Raw genomic sequence first — 23,307 nt, 5'->3', positions numbered from 1 at the left:
AAGTGAGAACAAGAAAATGCTTCCGTTTCGTGGCGGATCGTAGAAGTTTTGACATTTACGTGTTCTCCGTGGGACGCGAAATTGTCAAAATATCGCAAATTCCGCAAGCGGAACGAAATTATACGCCCAGGCCTAGTTTGTCTTCAGCAAAGCGGAATTTCTGTACTGCTGCAGGGTGTGTTGTCCACTGAGGAATGAAGAATAGCACTGAAAATTGTTTTCTGCACGGATTTCCACAAGTTGTTTGCACATTCCAGACTGTTTTTCACAGGTATTGTGCCTAGTAAAGGGGTTTACGAAAAAGCCCCAGAGTGCTTTATTTCTGCTTTTCTTAGAATTGGGATTCAGGCAGAAACAGTTCTGGAACTGAGAGATTTTCAAATTGACGCTTTTTATTTACTTCTGAAAGGTCATTAAAAATTGACTGCATATGGATTTTACCTCATAGCGGTTTTTATTTTTTCATTTTCCTTCTCAGCACCTAGTACCCCCTCCCCCTGAAGTCTAGTACCCATAATTTCATGTATTATCGTTTGTACCTTTTAACTATTGCTTGACGTCAATGTATAGTGCTATTACATTTATTATCCTTTATGCCAGGCTTTCTTTTGTCCCTATTAATAAGATTTATCAGAACAGGACTTAACTTTTTTGTTTCTTTTTGAAGTGGTGGTGGGTTGCATTAACACTTTGATGCCCTTTACAAAGCCTGTGAGGTCCGATGAAACGTTGGGTTAAATAACTGAAGCGCAGCCTCTTACAGTGGGGTGATGATTCACATTATTGATGGATTTTAGTCCGTTATTATGTGCCTGATAAAAGCATGAAAATGCTGAGTCGGTGAGCCATAGCATTCATAAGGTGGTGTTTGTGGTCTCCTTTATTCCTGCGTAGTGTGGTGTGTTAAAAGCAGTTCTCTCACAGTAATAACTACAGGGTGTATTCTGAGGCACACCTGTGCAGTGTGTTGATAAACAACTACCTTTTGGGGATAGTAATGCTTGTGGCAGCCATTCCTGTAGAGTGTGGTGTTAGGCTTTCCTTTTGTAGTAGGTAGGTCCCACAGGTACAGGTGTAGATAAGTAGACACCGTAGACCAATACAGGTACTTGAAGTTGATGTTTATTTGCATAAGTCAAGGTCAAGATTACAGCCCCATCAGGAGCAGGCCACTGGCTGCTCAGCCCATCCTTAACTGACACTCTGATGCATCCAACATTCCACACAGACTAGGATTCCAATAAGAATGCATACACACAGGGCTGAGCAGCTGAGAATACTACACCTTTGCAGTGTGGTGTTGCCATTACCTGTGAAGTATGACCTCAAAAGTACTTCCAAAGTGAACAATCCGTAACATATAGAAAGCCATATGTTGGTAATACCTGTGCAGTGTGGTTTCAGTGCACACGGACATTAGAGAACTGTGAAAACCTTTCACAAAAGGTTGGCATTGGATTTTTGAGTAGTGCTGGATTTTAGGAGGTGGTTCCTCCTCATAACCAGTGACTGTAACAGCGAGTTCTCGAGCACGGCCTTGTTACTTCACTAATATGTTCCTCTTTTCTCCCCTTCCCCTGATAGCACTCTACCCTGGGTGGCAGCCGCTCTGAGAAGGGGACGACGTGGTCAAGCCGATCCTTGGGAGCCAGGTGCCGAAACTCCATTGCCTCATGCACGGACGAACAGCCACACATCGGCAACTACCGACTGCTGAAGACTATCGGGAAAGGCAACTTCGCCAAGGTCAAGCTGGCACGACACATCCTGACTGGCAGAGAGGTGAGCGTACATCCACCTTTTGTGAACTCCTGAGGTACCAACTCAGGGGTTCAATCTTGTCCCACCTAAAAAATGATGCGCCAGAAGGTTCTAGAGACACCCCAAAACATCTTTTGACATCGTGACAGGTACACAGCTTGTTTTGTGATTGGCTTTCACTGCGGAATGTCCATACAGAACTGGTTTGTGTATACCGTGGTCCCTTACAGGCAATATGTAGTGTATGAACTGTTGTGTAATGATTGTATTGATTGTTGCAGGGTAACTGTGCGTCCTTGGAGATAGTGCATTGTTTAAAATCAGGCGTATTGTAACTAGAAAAAGATTCAGCTTTACATTGTTACATTTTGATATTGATACAGTAATTGTTGTGAGGACTGGGATGTAAGCAGTTACCCTTCGCTGCTATCCCCAAATTTGACCATACACAGATCTTTGGTGGAGAAAAGTAGTATTAAAGAAAGGAAAAACATTTGCAGGAGTTGATACTACCGTAAGGCCCACTAGAGCAATAATCGTACCTGTGCATGAAGAATACCAACACTTGGAAATTGTGCAAGATTGCCCTCGCTATAAGCTCACACCCAAAAACCTGTTTGAGAGATTTTTTTGGACAGAAGTCACTACTTGCGTCGTAGACCAGATTCATAAGCACCCTTACCCCCCCTCAGATTGTAGGGATTGGTCACACGAAGGACACAGTCAACACATTTGTAAGTGATTATCTGGCTTGAACACAAATGCAAAGTTAACAAAACCTTACCAGATATCTCATGGTAATCAAGATTACCAAAGCTGGAGCACAGATGTGACCAGAGCAACCTCATTTAAGCAAAAAATAAAAACTACAGCTCAGAAACCAGAAATCAATGGTTCATGTGCATGGCATTTTATACTCTTCTAGGATCCGTTGGCTCCCCAAGAACACCAGGCACACTGAACAAAATACACATTTGATTAGGAAGTAATTCCTGGGGTGTAGGCAGCGGTAGAAGAGGTGCAGCATTTGCCTATGTCCTTGAAAGGTTCCTAGCGTACCTGCCCAGAATGTGCTGCTCCCAATGCAAGGAGCACTCATCCATTCATCAGGTACCTGACGAGGAGTAATACAGAAAACAGGTTTATTCTTCACCTACAATAATGGCACTATTCTTGGGAATTCTACAGTGGTTCATTTGTAAAATAAAAAGTGCCAGGGCTCTCCTCAGGAGGCATCGCTAAAAGTAGAAATGTGCTGAGGTAACCTGCTTCCTGACTAGAGCCCTGGCACTTATTATTCTGGAGAGGACTTGGCCTAATGGCTACAGCTACTGATTTCGGAGCTAGGGAACCAGGTTTGAGTCTGAGCGCGACTCAACGTCCTGTGATTCTGTGGAAAATCACTTGCCTTCCAAATGAGTGTGTCCTTAACTGCTGCTATAAGCACCGGTGCTGAGGATTAGGTGCCGGTGCTGAGCACCGGAAAGCACCTGCTCAAATTAAGCACTGGAATTCTACCTTTGTTATATTCAGGTGAATTATTATTTCGGTGATTCTTCATAATACTTATTCAAAAACATTTCATTTCCTTTTTCCATTTATAAGCATATCAATTTGCAGCAATTTTCTTAACTTGCTTTTTCGTAACATTATGAATTCTACTCGTCATAAGGATAACGGTATATTGTGCTTTTTCCGAAATACTCTAAATCAATTTTTTTTGTTTAGAACTACGTTTCTCCCTCAATACCAAATCTATTTTAGTTAGAAGCTCTCCAGACACACACAGCAAATGCTTACTCATTTGAAAAATCTCACCTTATTCTTGGCCTTCACTAATGACATCACATTTTAATCTATTAAAGTATATTTTTCAATGCTTGTAGTGTCATTGTCACTTTTCCAAAACTTAGGTGTTGCAACACCAACATCCATGGCTTTACGATGTGTTCATGTAGTCTCTATACCATGGCACAGTCATTAATCATCTCACCTTCCATGTTCAATCCAAAAAAGTAAAGGAATCTTGAATTATAATTAAATCCAAAGAGTTGTTTTTAATTTAGGAAGAACATTTACCAACATTATCTAACCATTTCATTATCATCTTTCCACGTCTTGGTAATTTGGATAAATTTTACACATCTAAAAACAATAATGATTGTAATAATAAAGAATTCAACCAAATGTGACACCTCAAATGCAAATCGCTAGTGTGTATGGATGACCTAAGATCATTCATTCTTGATTTAATTTTAGTGATATTTGCCCAATGTTTCATTTGAAGTATCATATGTAGCAAAGTGTGTTATTAAGATCTTCTAGACTGTCAAAGAATGTGAAGTAAGATTTTATTCAAGTCTACTTCTCCACTAGGCCCAATTGTCAAACACAGAGTTCCGCCACTAGGCATGTTACTATTTTTGACGTCTTTTATGGTCCTTGATATTTAAATGTCCTGGTCTTCTATCCATCCGATCCCATACACCAAAATCAAGTGCTGGATGTTTGGTCTCCTATTTGAGACATTCATAGCATTAAGTTGGTAGGTACTGTTCTGCTTTACAAAGTAAGCAGGTCCCATTGTCTGCAAAAATAATTCTTTATCATATCCCTCTGTCGTGATAAATCTGTTTTTTTTGGTTTTTATATTGAGGTTCTGTTTCGAGAGCAAACAGAAGGGAGGAGTGGGGGCATCCCCTGCCTACTTACCAGTGGCGGCTGGTGACATTTGAAAGTGGTGTGGCGTAAAAGTTTGGTATGACTTTTATGTAGTGAGCGACGCGGGCAAGCTTAATGGACAGACGTGGGGTCCAGGCTGGATCCTCCTCCAGAAAAAACAATTGAAATAAAGATCTACACATATTCAACCACCTCTCTTTCCTCTTCAGCAACCTCTTTTCATTCTTCCCCGAATGCACTTCCTTGCAACTCCCTCACTTTACCATGTCAAACATACACTGCACTTACTCACATTTAAACAATTTATTTTACTTTTGCCGTCTAAATATGTTGCCATCTGTGCACCCCCTTCACACACATTTTCACAAAATTGCAATTGCAACTGGACTGCATGACCATTGTTCTGTGTGCTCTGCAGAGAGGCCAAACCCCTGACAGGCGCTTTGCTTTAGCTTCAGCGTCTGAGCACTCAATCTAAGCCCCTCATAAACATCTGCACAGCTCAAAGTATGTACAAAAAAAATACAGACAGTAACACAACTTGATTAAGTAGCCAACTCTCAAGGGAGGAAAGAGTAAGTAAAACTTGAAATAAGAGAAGAACTAAATTGCTGACATGCATTGCCATAACGTTTTTAACACTCATTGCTCATAAATCAATCCATGTTTTTAGAATTAATGTTAAGGGCATGAAGATCTGGCCAGTTTTATTGTCATATAGCAGATAACTTTATTGTAAGCACATATTTCATCTTTTCCCTTGATTCGGATATTTGTGTCAACTTCATAAGGGAACAAGAACAGTGACCTGCTCCTCTTCTGCATCCATTTTACGGGGGAACCAATGCTGCAGCTCCACTTCTAACAGAGCCAGTGATGATCAGCTAGTGTCTAGGATGTCACAGTGGGAGAGGTTAGGGTGGCAAGGGGTCTCAGAACAAAATACATAATAGATGATTAGAATTCTAACACTTACCATTACAGAGGACAAGGCACAAAACACACATGCACGGGGCTTGCATTCACTCCTACATGTGACGAATGCGAAAATGTGGGATCTATGCCTCTGAGTGACGGATGGCTGCTCTCACGTTGGGAGGGAGATTCCAACGCCTCAAACCATGACGCTGACAGCGTCACTGGCCTATAGAGAATACTGCCATAGACTACAGTGGCAATGATTCATTATGAAGGGCTTTAGAACAGTAAGCCCTGCATCATGCATCCCAGTTCAGAAAGGTGATTTACTGCCTGGCTTCCGTCTCCTGATTCAGAGCAAGGCGGGGCAGGCCAGACTTAAATACATCGATTTGTTGAGAGTTACGATAGTATCTCTAAAGAAATCTATCTATTTAATATTTTTACAGGAATTTGAAGGAAATAGTTTCAGGGGGGCGTAGCCCCAGAGCCCTAATGAAGAATCTGCTCCTGCTACTTACTTAAAATGGAAGAATTGAATTTGAGATTTTGGTGTTACATCTGATTCAATTGAATGATTAAATAAATTTAGCCCATATCAGCCGTGCAATTTTTATGGCCCACAGCCGTGCAATTTTTATGGCCCAGACCCGAGACCTAAGTAAAGTACCATCACACCCGAGACCTAAGTAAAGTACCAATTCAAACAAAAACAAATGCGTTCTCGGCATCTGAGGTTTTATTTTTGTCACTGTGGGGGTAAGTTCTTTCAATACCTTCTTGAGTTACTTTCCGCTGTTTGATAAAGCCTGCCTTGCAGTGGGAGTCAGCTTGAGTATAGTTGTGTAAACTGCGGGCAACAGTATTTAGGTAACTAGCTTGGCATCTCAATTCAGTGATATTGTTGGGTGATATGGGTTGCACTGCTTGTTTGATTCAACTTCTCATTGTAGGGGAGCCTCCATCATAATGTTTGTTACTTTGTTAAAATGGAGAAACAAGTTGAACTGCTTTGTTCATTTAGGGATGTAAAGGACTTTAAAAAGTCCCATTAAATTGCATCCCAAGGTAATTGGGCCTTATATTTTAGAATCCACATAATTGGTACCATAAACATCGAAAAAGGAGTATGCCTAAGTATGAAGTGTGTTCTCCTTGGTCCAAAATACTCTTGATATAATAGTCCGTGAAAGCGTTTAACATATCAGTGTATTGCAAATTGCCATGGTTGGATTGGAGCTAAGCCCGTGCTCATCTCCAGTTGCTAAGCTTAGGCTTAGCAACTGGAGTCCATGCAATGGAGCAGCAGAATAAGGAAGAAGGTGGTCAGACACTGGACTCCAGCAGGGGCAGATGGAGTGTGGTGTATTGCAGATCCTTCAGGTTCCAGCTTCAGGGCATTCCTCCCAGTGCTCATCGCCTGCCAACGTAAGCATACCTGAGAGGAGCAGAGGTTCACTTGTTTTGTGTGTGGCGTAAGGGGTTGAACCCAAACCTAGTGTCTCACCAGGAAAGACCACACCAGTTGGGCAACAGCCATAGCGTAAGGCAGTGCCCCTCTTGTATCGCCCCACAGGCCATGATCCTCTGACCAGGTGGAATACCAGACAGTGTAAGCAGTGATAGGGCTGCATTATGCGCCCACAGGCATGCAAACTGCTGGAGGTGAGCGCATTCCCTTGCCCAGGCACAACATGGGAAGTCAGGCCTGGGATTTATTTAGTGGTGTTCGTCAGGTTGTGTGCTGCTGGGAAATTTAACCAGAGCCTGTGGATTCTCCAACCTAATCCCTGGCGCGAAAGGGCTGCAGGAAGTTCCATAGACTGCAGACCAATGGCTGCCCACTAGTCAACACATTTCCCACTCCAGACTTGTGGTGTTTCTCACTGGTTAACTGGCAAACATGTTGGGAGGGAGAAGTACCATGGCTATTGCTGTAGCTTTAATCACTATTGCCTCTGGGAACATTGAACTCCATCCATCACAGTGACCATCTTGTGTCAAAGTCCATGCTTGGCTTGGGATCTGGACAAGCCACTGAAGACTTGAGTCATATGACTAACTGTGGCTCAGCTGGAGGTCCTCGTGGAATTTCGAGACAAAAATGAGAAGCCTTTATGTGCTTTCTGCCGTCCCATCTGAATCTCAAATGTATTTTTCTCGATACTCCTCTTGTTTCAACTTAATTTAACGTTTGTTGTATTTTACCACCATGTAATGTTATAAGCTGCTCAAAGTATTCTAGATAAAGCAAATGCAAGTAGCAGAGAATAGCTATAGATTTTGACATTGTTTGCTTTCTTTACCCCTGAGTCATCCTTGTTACTTTAGTCACGAGGAGCTAGGATTGATATATATATTGAGGATGGAATAAGACATCTACCTCTTATACTCTGGGTCTCTATAAGGTCCAGTCCTAATGCTACCTTGAACTAAACAGTTATACCAGATTGTTTAAAAAGGGTAATCTATATGAATAGTCTCTGGCAGCATCATTTAAAAAATATGATGGTTGAGTTGGGCAGGCCGCTTCTATTTAGTGACCCATGCTGTGTGAATAAGTCTGACAAACTATAGGTCAAGAGCAGGAATCTGAATAGAAAGCTTCCTGAGTCAGCTAAATCAATGTTAAGACACTATGCTACTATTCATACTTGTAAGAAAATTGATCCCTATCTCATGACTACCTAAATTTTTTAGAAAACATTGATCGACTAGATTCAGAACTGTAATTATTCGAAATATTTTAGGTTTCCCAGTAGTGCAATCCTTGGTCTGTCGGTATATTTCCCTGTAATGAGGAGTCTGTTCAGGCACTATTGCACCTTATCGTTTTTCTGTAAATTCTATCAACAGTTTTCAAAGGCTTTTTAATACAGGTATTAAGAAAATTCAATGTTAGGAGATGTAGAACATACTATTTGTAATTTATTTGTCTGAGTTGGATAGTTTTATTGCTGTTGTATCATTTTTATAATCTGCGGTGCGCTTTTGCAACTTTTAACTTATCTGTATATATTTGTTATACTTTGACTCTTATGATTACGTGTTTTTCTAATCGAATAAAGTTGTTCATTCATTTATTCAAGGCAAAGCTTTACCATTTGGTGTAAATTGAGAGAGCGAGATAAGGAAACCCTTCTAGGGGATGAGATGTGCAATATAAAACCAGGAAACCTAGAATCAGTCTATGCGTCCTTGCTTGACCAAATTGTGTGATCCTAGGCAATTACCCTGTTTCACTATGCCTGTTTTGCCTTTTTCTTCACAGTTGATAGTACCTAAAGATACTCCAGTTAGAATAAGCGCTTTACTAATGCCTCTTGTGTATATGCTTTTATAGACTTTAACTTTGCTCCCTCTAAAATAGCAACTAGGCCTCACATAGGGTGTACATGAAGCTATCATTTGTAACAGATACACTCTAAAGTTCAAAATAAGACAAATGTGCCCGTTAAAGGAGTAAACTTTTTCACTCTGTGTGGGATTGTCAGGTGTTGCAAGATTACTAATCTGAATTTTTTTAGCTCTTATCTTCAATAACACAACGCAACATAACCCTCACTCCTAGACTTGCAATATTGGTCATGGACAAATCTAACCGTAACCGATGTAGGAAAGGTTTGGTAGGCATGGTTCTGCTTAGCACAGGCTTAGAGGGCTACAGGACCTCCTAGCCTTGTCAGATGAAAAGCAGGAAAGGGACACTCGAGAGACAGATCTGTTAATTCACTGGATGCCCAAAGAAACTCTGACTCTTCAGATGGGCATGCGTGGAGCAGTATGAAGTGCTGAATGTCTATGCGGACAGGGAGGAATGAGCTTTGGGGTTACTTGTATAGACGTGAGTGCTTGCCCCATTGACACTAGTTATACTGGCAGGTCTAGGGTCTTTTTGAACTTGCTGTACTGAATTGTTGTAATTATTATATGTAAAACGCTTAAGAAAATGTTTTTTTTAAGCTTCACTATTTGGAGTCTTTCTCATATTTTTACTTTCTTAGTTGCCCGATGTACTTGCCAAATAAGCAGTTGGTGTGCATATGTTATGACTCTTAGTCCCAGGCCAGACCCTTAGCTCGGCTCTGGTTCGACCCACACTGTTCATTCTCCGGTTTGCTCACCTCTACCTGGCCGTCCATACATGCGTCCTCATCTCACCAGGTGTGTGTTTGCAGTTTCCCTTCCTGGACACTATAAATTAGAAACAGCAGACTTTTAATGGGGACAGTCATAGTTGAGCGATATCAGGAAGTAAGGGAGGTCAGCTACGCCACAGAAAATGTGAATTAGTCTTAACAAATTAAGATTTTTAGCCCTTGAACACCCATTTAAGGGATGAGCAGGGAACTGTTCCTACCTTGTGCCTTAGTTTAGACTCCGCCTCTGGGTGATGTCATTGATTTACTACCGATGAGCTAAGCAACTGGCTCTCGATAAGCCGCCCAATTCATCTATATATATAAAAACGAAAGTATGTCTGTCTGTTTGTCCTTTATGCATTACTACACCATTCATCCGATTGGCATGAAACTTTGGGAAGTTGTTGAGTACACTCCTGCGAAGATTTCTGGGATACAAAAAATATATATAAAAAAATTTGTTAAAAGTTGTTGAGTACACTCCCGCGAAGGTTTCTGGCAAAAATAAATGTGTTAAATATCGGCCCCCAGGGCCCTCATACTCTTTCCAATACTAAACGTTTACAGTTTCCGGTGCAACTCGCTTTTGCAATGACCATCAACAAAGCACAAGGACAATCGCTGCAAGCGTGTGGACTAGATTTGGAGAATCCGTGCTTCTCACATGCACAACTGTATGTGGCCAGCTCACGCGTCAGAAAACCTTCTGATTTATTTGTTTACGCACCAGACGGAAAAACAAAAAATACAGTGTATCCACAAGCACTCGAATAAATAAACAGAATTAAAACAACACTTTAAAATGTTTTCCATAATAAAATGAATATGTTTCAATAAAAATGACACAATGTAAATTGATTGTTATCATAACAAGTTTCCTTAAATTTCCTTTCTTCTGAGATCGCAGCAACGCGCAACGGGTAAGCTAGTAATTTATGAAAACCCTAGGTATTTATTTTCATTTACCCCACTTTCAATGATAACTTGTTAGAAAGCCATTACAAATGCTGCCCTGGCCTTCTCCATATCCCTTACCAAGAGAAACTAAGCAAAGGTTGACCGATTTTCATTTAATACGTCCTACAGGACGGTGCAGTATATCTTTGTGAAACATCCACTCACCCTTTGTGGCAGTGGCTTTTGTTTCTCGACTGGCTCTGTTCCATTTAAACTGGCACCCAGACTAGTGTGCATATCATTGGTTTCTTTCTGCAGTGGCACAGACAAGCTAGAAACTGAATGGGATAAGATGCTGCCTGGAATAATTAGTAGTAGCTAATATTGATTTGAGCATTTCCAATCCTCATTTTAGGCCATCTAGGAAATCCTAGCCGCACAGGTATGCCTAGATAGGGGCAACAGCTAGTTACAAGTGTTATGTTGAGAGGAATTGATATTTAAGTCTGTTTTTCTCCTTTTGATGCAGGGTCAACACTGTTTAGCCTGCAGTTACCGCATACTTGAACTAAAAAAACTATGTAACAAAATGCTGGCTAATTCAGTTACTAGTGGCTAAAATTAATTTGTTAATCCCCATTCATCCATCATTGTTCTTCTGTTTCTTTGAACTGTGTTTGGGCTTGACTGACATTAAGAACTGTGGAGTGGACTCTTTGGCCGTAGGTCATTGTCGAGATCACATGGAACATTAATTTCTCCTTTCAAATAGGACGCTAGCCACCCTCTGCAGTTATGTTTAAAACACCTTCTGCGCAAATATTTTTTTTTGTAAGTATATTTTATTTTATTGTGCTTTTTTATTTTACCAAGGTGAACACAAGTCTGAGCAACAAGCGCACTAAGACATAGTCATGCATCATGAATGTATCAATATAGTCATTCACATATCTGGAATTTGCCATTAGACCCACAGCATTCTCTATTACATGATAGTAAATCTTACAGGTCATATAGAGACAGTAGGCTCTGTTCTTGAATTGTGTGGACCCCTTTCTCTTGTGAGCCCCCCAGATGGAGCCATGCCATCATCTTCGTGTTCCATACCATAATGCGCTCTCCAGCGCCCCCAGATCTTTCTGAATTTACGAGGGCATCCTCTGCTCTGATATATCACATTTCCTGCTGCCATATACAAATCCATCCCTTGATGCATCAGAGATGATATCTCTGATGAACCCCAGTATCTTGCCACATCTTGTTTGGCCACCACAAGTCCCAATGTGCAAAAGGTACGTTTGGCACAAGGAGGTCTATATCATTGGGGATGCCAAAGAGTACGAATATGGGGTCTAGTGGGAGCTGTTCCTACAGTACTTGAGAGAGCTCTGTGACAATCCCTGCCCAGTATGTCTGTATGTATTGGCATCCCCATATAGTGTGGATGAACGTACCCTGTTCTCCATTACATCGTAGGCATGTGGGGTGTCGGAGCCTTATCCGTGAGGTGTAATTTTTGACGATCATACTTGATCCTATGCAGCACCTTGATTTTTTTTTTCTCCAAAATACTTTATTCGGCTTTAAAAATAAGTTACACAGCACCATGTAGCAATTTAAAAATACAGTTCATGACAATAAAAAGTAATAATTGATCCCAATAAAATACAGCGAAATATATATACACATCTAAAACAGAATAAAAAAAGAGAAAAGGGAGACAGGCAATCAGTGACAGTAAATTCATCTTCATAGACTGAAACGAGGGGTGCCCATCATTAGGGGTTTGTTAATTCTCCATACAAATTCTAGATCTCAATGCGGATTTCAGAAAACCTGCTACAAATGGTATACATTCTGGTTTCAACAATTGTTAATACAATAGAGCTGGGAGTACCTGGGTATAATTCAGCTTCTTTAAAAAGGGTATTAAAAAATATCTGCGAGGTACTTCATAAAAATAAAAAAAAACATAAAGTGCAGCAAATCCTGAGGAGACACCTGGCCTCCACAGTTCCCTTTTGGTACAGCAAGTAGCAAATGAAAATAATCCAAACGAAACCTGATCAATAAAAACCGTTTGTGGGACGACAAAGGCCACAGGAGATATGGTTCTGTAGATGGAGTAGCTTTAAGCATCACAAATTTACTGACGCTGTGTATTCCCAGTTCTACGCCATCTCTACCAAGCTTTTTTAGGGTGCTAAAAGTCTAATTTATAAATTCCACGTCCTCTACAGTAATAAGATCAGGCTTTAAAAATAGGTCCGGCCGCCCCAGCTCTTCGAAACAACCCTTGATGTATTTTAACCATGGAATGCGTAACATATGTTCAAGGCTTAAAATTTCTCGTAAAATCTGGTGGTTAAGAACTAGATCTTTGTTCAGCCAACAATTAAGCCAAAACAGCAAAGGGCGCATGGCCAAAATATCACAAATAAAAGGCATCCCCACTTCATGTACCACCAAATGTGATGTTCCTCTAGGCATTCCAAGGAGACGTTTTAAAAAAGTGTTCTCCGCCATCTGTAGGACATCGGTAGCTGCGTAGCCCCAAATTTCACTCCCATAACTTGCGATAGCGACACTTTTCGCCTGGTATATTTTCAGCATTGCCGCAATAGGGCGCTTACCCATCTTAGCGGAAAAGTTGAAAATTGCTGTGCTCGCCCTTATAACCTCCTCTTTCTCCTCTGGATAAAGGACCCCCAGTTCAGGTTGTCATCTAGTAAAACACCCAGGTATGAGAATGTCGTGGTCAAAGGCACCTTTTCATTACTCACTTTAAAGATAAACTGCTTCTTTGGGCGAGTCCCGACCTGCATAATATAAGATTTTGAATTATTAATTGCTAGGTCAAGGTCAACCATAAAGCTCCAAAAGGTGTCAAGCAGGGTCTGCAGGCCCCTTGCCGTCCTGGCAATGAGGATCATGTCATCCGCATATAGCAGGACGGGCAGACCTCGACAGCCCACATAAGGGAAATCAACCCCTGTTTTTAACAAGGTCTTATCCAGGTCGTTAATGTATAAATTAAATTAAAATGGGGCCAGAATTCATCCCTGCCTTACACCCCTCTCAATTTTAAAATCCCTAGAAACATGAAGATCCTGGGCATATCTGATATTAGCCTTAGTGTCCCTATGCAGATCCTCCAGGAAGTCAACCAAGTTGTCCTCCACCCCCATGGCTCTCATGGCTTGCGACAGTTTCCCCTGATTGACACAGTCAAAAGCGGAGGAAAGATCCATGAAGGCCATGTAGATCGTACCTTGGCGGGCAACTGTGTACTTTCCCAGGATCATATATAAATTAAGGCATTGGGCTAAAGTAGAACGCCCTGGGCGAAACCCGTATTGTATATCAGGGACAATCTCATTCTCTTCCGCCCAGGAGGCTAATCTTTTTTCAAGATTACACCATCCACAACCTTGACCACGGAATCAAGAAGGGAGATCGGTCTATAACACAAAGTGCTATTACGATCGCCCTTCTTGAAAACCGGTACAATTGTTGATGTACCCCAGGACTCCGGGCAACTGACCCTGGCCGCCGCATTAAGCACAGCCACCAGAACCGGAGCCCAAAAAAGTGGGTTTGATTTAAAGAGATCCGGAGGAATACCATCCGGGCCTGGAGCCTTGTTACACGACAACCCTGAGATGCCCATCTCCACCTCCTTCTGCTCAAACATTACTGGGACGTTGATGTTAACCCTGGCTTGAAGTTGATGTCCTACTGTAGAACTTTTGAAAATGGATTTAAAATGTACCACTCATTCGTCCTCAGTTGTATTAGTACCTACTTCTCCGCCCCCGGCCTTCTCAAATAAGGGACGGTTAATAATGCCCCAGAACCTAGAGCTACTCCCTAAGGTACTTGACTCTAATAATTCTCTCCAGGTTTCCTCCTTCAGTTCACCCTTTCGGGTGGCCAGTGCCTGTTTATACTTGATACAATGGGCGCAGATCAAGGATTGATCTCTCGGAATAGCTTTCAGAGCTTCCTTTAGATGTCTTGCGGCTTTTGAACATGAAGCATCAAACCATCTGGGTTCAGGAGACACTGTTCTATAAGGGGGGCGCTTAACGGTGTCCCTATCTTGGAGATAATACCATCAAAGGCCTTGAGGACCACCCCCAGGTCGGGGGCCAGGAGAGACACACATGCGCATAAAACTTGTACCTCGCCATAAAATAAGTCCGGAGATACCTGGGACCACTTTAGGCGACGCCTTCCATCCGTAGATCTCATCATACTTGGCACTAACACCCTAGCTTGACTTATCAACAGACCACCCCCCAGGTACACACAGATGGGATTATGATCACTAAATACGCTGTCCAGAATTGTAAACCCTCGGAGATTGGACTGAAGGCCAGCTGAGATCAGGATATGATCTATAAAAGAACCCTAGCATCGACCTTTAAAGGAGGGGACAGGCTGTTTGCTAAGCGGTGCAGAAAAGGACATTGAGGGTAACAGATCAAATTCGTTAAGCAAATTATTAAGTGGGTCCCCCCTGGACAGAATGCTCAAAGTGAAAACCTTGCATCCTTGCACAACCCAGCTCTCTCATACAAGTGGTTTTCGGATCACCACAAGGGTTGAATGTTAAAGTCCCCCACCACCATAAGACTATGTGCAACAGGACCGCAGGACTGCCTTATAAGGCTGCTCAACTGAGCAATGTTACACTCCCCCTGAGCACTCTTTGCATTGTAAAAGTTAATGATGCTCAAGCTATAATTTCCTCTCCTAAGGATATTAACTTGAAGGTCTTTGTTAACGAAAGGGAGTTGCTGGATCCTACAAGTCACAGCAAATGCTATAAATATAGCCAGACCACCCCTAGCTCTTCCACAGACTGACGGGGACGCGGGGACAAATGAGACTTTGTATCCCTCCAGGAGTATGTTACAGTTTACCAGCCAAGTCTCCTGAAGGCAAATCGTAGAGAACTGCCTGATGAACTGCACCCACAGAGAATCCTGAAATTTACCCGCCAATCCTGCAATATCCCATGACAGGACATTATAAGTATCTAAACTAGGCTGCTTCCCTTGATGTGCAACCGGTGAAGACACCTACTGCTGGGGACTAGACATCTTAGGCTGCTCCATACCGCAGGGCACAACACTCCTGGTGGTGGGGTAAGTCTCCAATGGCCTCAGGGTCCATATGCAGTCAGTCACATTCGTCCAGCCTTGAAAGAACTGAAAATCTGTTCGATAGCTCTTGCCGGGGAGCAGACTGATGCCCAACCGATCGGAACACACCCCAGAGGGATTGGAAGTGACTAGCCCCTAAAGCCTCAGAGGGTCTTCGGGTCCACCTATTGCATGACAAACTTGGATTTGGGCGCCCTCTGGGTTCGGCCTTGTAGAAAAATCCTAGAGGGAGAACCTGTATACCAGAATCACTGTGAGCGGGATCAAGATAAACATCCCGAAAAATTCTCTCCACAAGGAAGGTTCTATTAAAATTCACAATAATACAGTCACCCCCTCCTGGTTTCCTCGAGCTCCCTATCCAACCCACGCGGCGCACCATGATGATATTATGCTCCGCCATTGGACCCACAGAGGTATTGCTTGATAACCAATGAGTAACCTTATTTTTAAGTTGGGTGAAATCCTCCTGGGATCATTGTGAAAGTGGCGGGACGTTTCCCAAGATTACTACCTGGGGCGTGGATTGGGGTGGAAGATCGATGACCGCTAAATTTTGAGGGGCATATTTGGTGTATCCCTGCGGTTCATCCAATGTTGTTCCTGATCTATGGAGAGCCTGGCCCTGTGGATGAATCCTCATTAGATGCCTGTCTAACACATATACCATCACCCAACCCCCTAAGTCTTTGGCAACCATATTTACACCGTGGGGCTGCACTGTACTCGGAGGCCAAGGTTCTGCAGCTACCCCAGGCAGAAGTATAGAACTTGGCGCTGTATTAACTTTATTCGAGTCCAAAATCACAGGTTGGGAAAATTGGGTAGATTCCAAGGACCTATTTTGTTCTACTAGGATTTTCTCTATTAGGTTTAACTTGTCTAAAATGGGGCTCAGCTTGTCATCCAGCATGCAGCTCATGGTTCATTTAAAGGCTTCCATCATAGCCAGGCTGACTATATTTGCTGCTGGCGATACAGGTGCCTTCTTTTTGGAGACCGGTTTGGGGGGTACATTTGGTTTAGTTTTTATGGCTTGACACCCTATCGGCTTAAATTTCCCTTTCGAGCTCCCACTAGACCTAAGAGCCACTCTTGGATTTTGTAAGGGGCCAGCATTGCTGGGAGCTTCTAGGGACAAAATACCACCAGACCCAACATTCCCTATCATAAGGGAAGAGACATCACTCTCCCTGTTCACGATAGTCACAATGGGAGAGAGTGTTCTAGGGGGCACCTCACGAGAAGTTCCTTGCATAGGAGGTAAAACTTCAATAACTTGAGACACCTCACCCGACCCAGGGGCTGAGAGTATACTCAGTGATTCAGTGATAGCTTCCCTTGGTGGATTAATGGCCCAACAGGAGAGAGAGTAGGCCATTCGAGGGAGATCTCGAAAGACGTCTATTCACCAGTTTAATCTCCTTATCGATGACTGAGGCAGCTCTCACTAAGAAGTCGTCCGTAGTTGTAACATTAGCCCTAGTTACAGCCTTTGTCCCTTCTTGACACACTTGAGTCTTCCTTCTCCCCATAGCACACAACCAAAATAAACCCCCAACGCCAGCAAAACAATGACAGCACAGCACCCAATACCCTGGTTGGAGTGGGCCACAGCTGAATATAAAGAGCAACAGTAGAGACCCTTGTGAGTAATACTTTTACCACAAAATGGGGCTGTACCAGTACACTTCTAGAACCTTGAATTGAATAAGTTGCATGCACGTCTTTATGGCTACCTCCCTGGGCTGCATCAAGGCCGCCTCCCAGTGTATGTCCTCCAAATCACCCAGGTCCCTCAACCCTCTCTCTCTCTCCTGCTCTCTCTCTCTATTTCTCTCTCGTGCGCTAGGATGTCTGTATGTTATTAATTGTCCGATATGTATGTAGTGCAGCTTTTTATTCTAAAGCTTCCATCAGGATACGTCCTTCCACCGGGGCATATTCCGAGATGTTGTTAGTGTCATTTCCCTCAGCCTGTCACAGTTGCGCAAAGGTCAGTAATTGTACTGGTTGTAGTCGGTATTTGAGTTGCAATGTTGGAAAGGACATCAACTTCCCTTTATCCAGTATATCTCCTACTGTGGATATACCAATGTTGTTCCAGGACTTGAAAGCATGAGGTTTGGAGACTGCTGCCAGCCCTTTGCCCCTCCACAGTGGAGTCTTTTGTGTGATCCTACTTGTCCATCTTATCTTTTTTGTGGCCTTTTGCCACGCTAGCAGGGACACCTGTGTGGCCGGGGCCAAAACACAAGAGCCTCCTCCTCCATATAGATAGGGAAGGTGTGAGTGTTTCTCTAACCCTATTCTCTCTAGACTGTATGTAGGGTGGTCTTGTGGAGCATAGATCCAGTCATTTATGGCTATTAAATGGGATGCCCAACAGGAGCCTTCGATGTCTGGCAGCGCTAAGCCTCCATTGTATTGAGACCTTTATAGTGTACAGAGCGATATTCAGAGGGTGCCATCCCATAATGGTGTCCGCAGCCCTTTATTGATTGCTGCAAAAAAAGTGTTATTGACTGGGTAGTAAGTGTTCTGGAGAGCATATATCAATTTGGGTAGGGTAATCATTTTAAAGAGGGCAGCGTTGCCCATAAGCGTTAGGTGGAGGTCTCGTCAATGCTCGACGTCCGTAAGAAAGCTGGTGAGCACCCTCCCAACATTACGTGTGGTACAGATCTAGTTTTGAGTGGGCATGAAGATACCCAGGTACTGTAAACCTTCAGTTGACGTTTGCAAACCCCCTGGAAGTGACAATACCAGTGCTGAACCCTGTTGGGGCATAGGCTACTGACTTGGCCCAGTTGATGGTATAGCCAGATTGGGCCCCATATTCGTCTATTACCTCAAAGAGAGTGGGGTGGTAACATCGGGTTTTGATACATTAAGAATCTTTTCATCACTGTGTAGGGACAGTTTTTCTTCATATTCCTCATATTCGTCCTCGAGATATGTCGAACCCATGGATGTGTGGTTGTTGACTAATCATGCAGGCCAGTGATTTTATTATAAGAGCAAATAAAAGAGGGGACAGGGATCAGCCCTCCCTCCCCTCCCCCTGCAAATTGGGAATTTGCCAGATGTCACCCGATTCATTCTGATCTCGGATAATGGATTATTGTAGAGGAGAGCCACCCAACCTCTGCAGTGTGGACCGAAGCTATATTTAAAAAGAGTTTGTTCTAGGAATGGCCAATGAACAGCGTAAAATGTCTTTTTAGCATCCAACGATAAATGCGTGTGGGGATGGCAATTCTGCACCGTGGTTATCCATATGTGCGTTCCATGTAGATTATGATGGGTCGCTTTTCCTAGCATGAATACTGACTGATCCCTGTGTATTGACAGCGTGTAAGGACTGACAGGAGCCTAGTCGCTAGAATGGAGGCGAAGAGTTTGGTCTCCACGTTTAACAAGGAGGTGGAGGTGGTTTGTCCTCCTTAAGGAACACTACTATTGTGGCCTTCCGGAGGTCTGGCAGCAGTTCTCCCTTGTCACCTCCCTCCTTGAACAGGTTAAGAAGATAGGGTCCTAGTAAATTAGAGTTCTTTTTATAGAACTCTCCAGGGAATCCATTTTGACCCAGTGTTTTTCCAGGCTGCATTTTGCCAATTGCCTCTTTCACCTCCTTGAGTGTCAAATTTGCCTCAAGAAGCTTCCTTTCTTCTCCCAGGGAAGGGAATTTGATCAGGCCAAATAGGCAGCAATAGTCCAATGGTCTGGGAGCAGGCATAGAAAGGTCTGTAGTAGTTTGCAAATTCTGAAGCAATACCTATGTATCTAGTAAGGTCTTCCCCTGATTTGCTATTAATTGACCTGACCCATAATGCATCCCTTTCTCTGCGGCCTTGGCATCCAGAAGTCTTTCAGCTTTGTCTCCCGATTCGTACAAGCCGATGGTAGTGTTTGCTGTTTCACTTTTTTCTGCGCAGAGTCTCTAAATTCTGCTTGATATGCTGCCAATTGCCTTAGTTTGGTTAGGTCAGGGACCTTCATCAGGGAATATTCAAGCCGTTGGACCTTTTCCTCTAGCGCCTCCAGTTCAGCCTTTTCCCTCCTTTTCTTCCGGGCTACTAGATTTTGGGCTCTGTCTCTCAGTACAGTATTTTAGCCCTCCCATAACACTGTTCAAAATTCCACCAAGTTCCCATTTTCTTTAAAGTAGAGCTCTGTGTCTACCTAAAGGCATCAAAAGAGTATTTTGGACATTTTGTTATAACAATTCACATTCAATTGAGCCTCCTTGAACTGAAATTTGTGGCTGAACTGAGTTTTTTAAAATTGCATTGGCGCTAAACAGAGTTTAAACTGAGCATTTATAATAGATTCTGTCCAAACTACTAAGAAGAGTATCAAGGCTCGAGTATGCTGAATGAGCACAAAGTTGTCCCTTAGAAGAACATTGAGTAGGGCTAAGGAAATCTCACGAAGACCATTTGCATATATTGCACTGAAATCTTCGATTTAACGCTCTAATATCAGAGAACTCATGGAGCCTAGATCTTATACTTGTAGACATTGATGCTTATGTGTAAGAGTATTTGTAGTTGTGACATTCGTATTGCTTTACTTGTGAAATTGAGTCTGTCCCATCCTTCTTCCGTAGAGGAGCTTAGATCTACAAGTGTCCCTGAAACGCCATTTTCTGCAGCCAGTTGTTTACCTGCAGCAGATGAGAAAGATGTGCACGTAGATGCATCTAGAGGAGATTTTTCACTGAACGTGTATGCTAAATTGCCTCATGAGTTTAAGTGTGGATGCTAGGGATTGCTGTTTGTATCCAAAATACCTGTATCAGCTGCTGAGGGGTTTACATACCATCACCCCCCTTAACATATAGAGTTTACCTGGAGTTTATTGCTGAGCTTATTTTATGTAAATTATGTTCTCTAATAGAATTACTGGAATCATGAGGTGGTATTTTCAGAAGTTCCTGTGTTGAAGCATCCGAATCGCCAGCCTGATGCTAAAACTTCAGAGATGATGGGATATTTCTTAAGACCCACCATGACATTAGATACAGCGTATGCACGTAGACATAATTTAACTTGTTCCATAACCGGTATAGAAAAGAAATTCATAGATTCAGTACAAGATAGACAAAGAGATATACTGCCTAAAGCAGCAAACCATTCAAAAGTACCTCAATGGACCAAAGAGAAAGGAGAGCATAGGTTAGCGGGACATTTAGCTGCATTAGTGCTAGATTGGCACCATAAAGGGAAACTATGCATTTTCATTAGAAAATCTACAACAGACACAAATTGTGTGGGAAACAGCGAGTGTGATCATACATTTGAAGTTTGTGGATATTGGGATTATTTTTAGATAGAACAGATCCTGTTTTTCCATGGAGTTTATTTTATATTTTAGGGAAGAATGCATTTTACTGGTTGCCTAACAGATGGTATGGAACATGTTACCTAGGAATAAAATGAATCATGTGGAACAACTTAATGACCCAATAGGGAGAGAACAATTGAGAACTAAGAGAGGTGCCAGTGCTAGTGAAATTGTAGTGGCCATCTTTGCTGCATTAATGCCATCTATAGGAAGAATACTTAACTCACACAAGATTAGAAAGCTTTCTATTGTAGTTGATAAATTATCTACTAGTAGAGCTTGAGGATTTTTAGTGATAGATACTGAAAGAGTTGCTATAACTTTTATGGTTTTGCAGAATCGACTGGCATTAGATGTCCTTCTCGCAAAGAAGGGAAGGTCTGTCGGATGTTAAAAGTACAATAATGATGTACTTGCATTCCAGACAACAGTAAGGACTTGAAGAATTATATTAAGAACATTACTGACTTGAAGAAAGATTTGAAAGAGTTAGAAACAATAGGTGCTTGGGAAACAATAGGGAATGGATTTTCTGCTATGGATCGATGGTTGGGTAACTTAAGGAGTAGAATTGTTGAAAGCATCTGGAAATCTTTAAAGATATTTGCTTTTTGTGAATTATTCTGGTCTATAAGGAATACAAACCTTAACAAGTGAGAAAGCGAGTGAAGAGAAAGAGAGTAGACATAGAACCAGTAGACAGACAAAGCAAATACTATGATGACATAACATTTCTGGAGGATACCAGAAGAAAGATGATGAAAACAACTAGATTGTAATTTGTTCATCTGATAAAAAGATGTTATTGTAGATGTGATGGCTTGATTAGGGGATTGGTACAGCGTAATTTTGACCCCACCTTTATAAGCCACAATTTCATAATCTAAAAGGGCACTTAGCACATTTCTTGTGTGGCCTAATGACATTAGTAAGAAATGTTGCACCTGGCATCATTATTGAAGTACATTCACTGTAGAATTAGAGAGTTAATACATAACTGTGTGCCTTAACTCTTTAAACAAGATGTATTGTTTAGGATGGTGATTGAATGGAAACCATCCCCACACATAGAGAATTGATTACTCTAGAAACTATCATGGCTTTATGAAACATGTGCACTAATATTACACATATATTTTATATAAATTGTAGCTCATAGTCATACTTGCACATGATGATTATTAAAGATTTACTCTATGCCACAATATGAATCTAATGTACTGAAAAAAGTTATATTAATTTGTGTTTAAATGTGCACCCACATATTAAATGTGCCCCATTAGATTTAATAGTTAACTTGCCCTTAGTGGGCCTCTTTTCCCTCCTGCTCAAAATACTGTTTTCCATTTCTGCTGACATGACTTTTGCCTTGCAGGTATTCGCACGCATTGTTAGTTTGAAAATAGATACAGCACTATATCAGCGATAGAGAGAGCGCCTGAGAAGCAGACTTTGATGAAGGAACACGGGGAGTCGGAGCATAACTAAGGAGTCCTAGTCATCAATGTTGTGACATGGGTTGGTGGAACAAGGACAATGTTATTCCAATTTTCAGTGTGGGATAGTTTGCCAATGTTTCAGCTTACAACGTGAAAATGGAAATGGACAATGGAACCCCTGATGACGCAAATAGAGTGGTGTTACCTGCATGAGTCTGGTGTGAAAAACTGGAGTTTACACTGTGATGCTGGAGCACTTTTCCTTGGACTTTGAGAGGTTTAGACCTCTATGTTTATTTCATTTGACTCTTGCTGAGTGTAGCTTAGGCCAATGCTCAAAATTCCCTGACACAAGAAGACTCTTGACCAAGCTTCTGCAATGCTGACACCTTCCCTTACTTCCTAAACTTCATTTTTCTCATTTCCTGTACTTCTCTAGATTTTCCTTTTTTTCAGCAGTTCCCTGAATTTTGAGATTCCTTACACTAATGAACCATCCTTTTTAGTTTGGACGTATACTTAAACGACTTTAGATTTACTCATGTATAGAGACGAGAGGACCAAAAACTCTTCTCTGAGCATCAGATATTAATGTTTTGTATTGCTGTGACTGAACTTCTTGTTTGTTTAGTACTGATACGCTTAAATGTCTTTAGAAAGCTAGGATTCCCAGTTGTTTTTTTGTACTTTATAGCATGGTACTGAGTTATGTGTGCTTTAAAATGATTTCTAATTTTAATCAATCTTCTTAACATTAGTTACTGTTTCACCGTCCTTATGTGTAGCCAAATGGATTACACTGTTAATTGAAATTGATTGTTGTATTGTTTACTCTCCTGACCTCTCAGTCGGATAAAAATATCCACCTGAAGGCAAATGGTAAGAGTAGGCCCAAACTGCTGCATTACTGATGTGATGGGTGTTCATACTTACATAGAAGATAAAAAC

At 42.0% G+C, this 23,307-nt stretch overlaps 1 protein-coding gene across 3 annotated transcripts in view; it reads left to right on the top strand.

The window, feature by feature from the left end:
* MARK4 (microtubule affinity regulating kinase 4) overlaps positions 1–23,307 on the top strand; it is a 608,126-nt gene that overhangs the window by 154,544 nt on the left and 430,275 nt on the right. For all 3 annotated transcript variants that reach the window (XM_086938381.1, XM_086938382.1, XM_086938383.1), the window contains exon 2: positions 1,585–1,782. In XM_086938381.1, coding sequence (XP_086794507.1) covers positions 1,585–1,782 — 198 coding nt within the window. The remainder of the gene's footprint in view (positions 1–1,584; positions 1,783–23,307) is intronic.

Source organism: Lissotriton vulgaris, chromosome 9 (genome assembly GCF_964263255.1).
Source record: "Lissotriton vulgaris chromosome 9, aLisVul1.2, whole genome shotgun sequence".
Classification (NCBI taxonomy): Eukaryota; Metazoa; Chordata; class Amphibia; order Caudata; family Salamandridae; genus Lissotriton; species Lissotriton vulgaris.
Note: the sequence above shows the minus strand (reverse complement) of the source record. Positions and strands in the feature narration are given on the sequence as shown.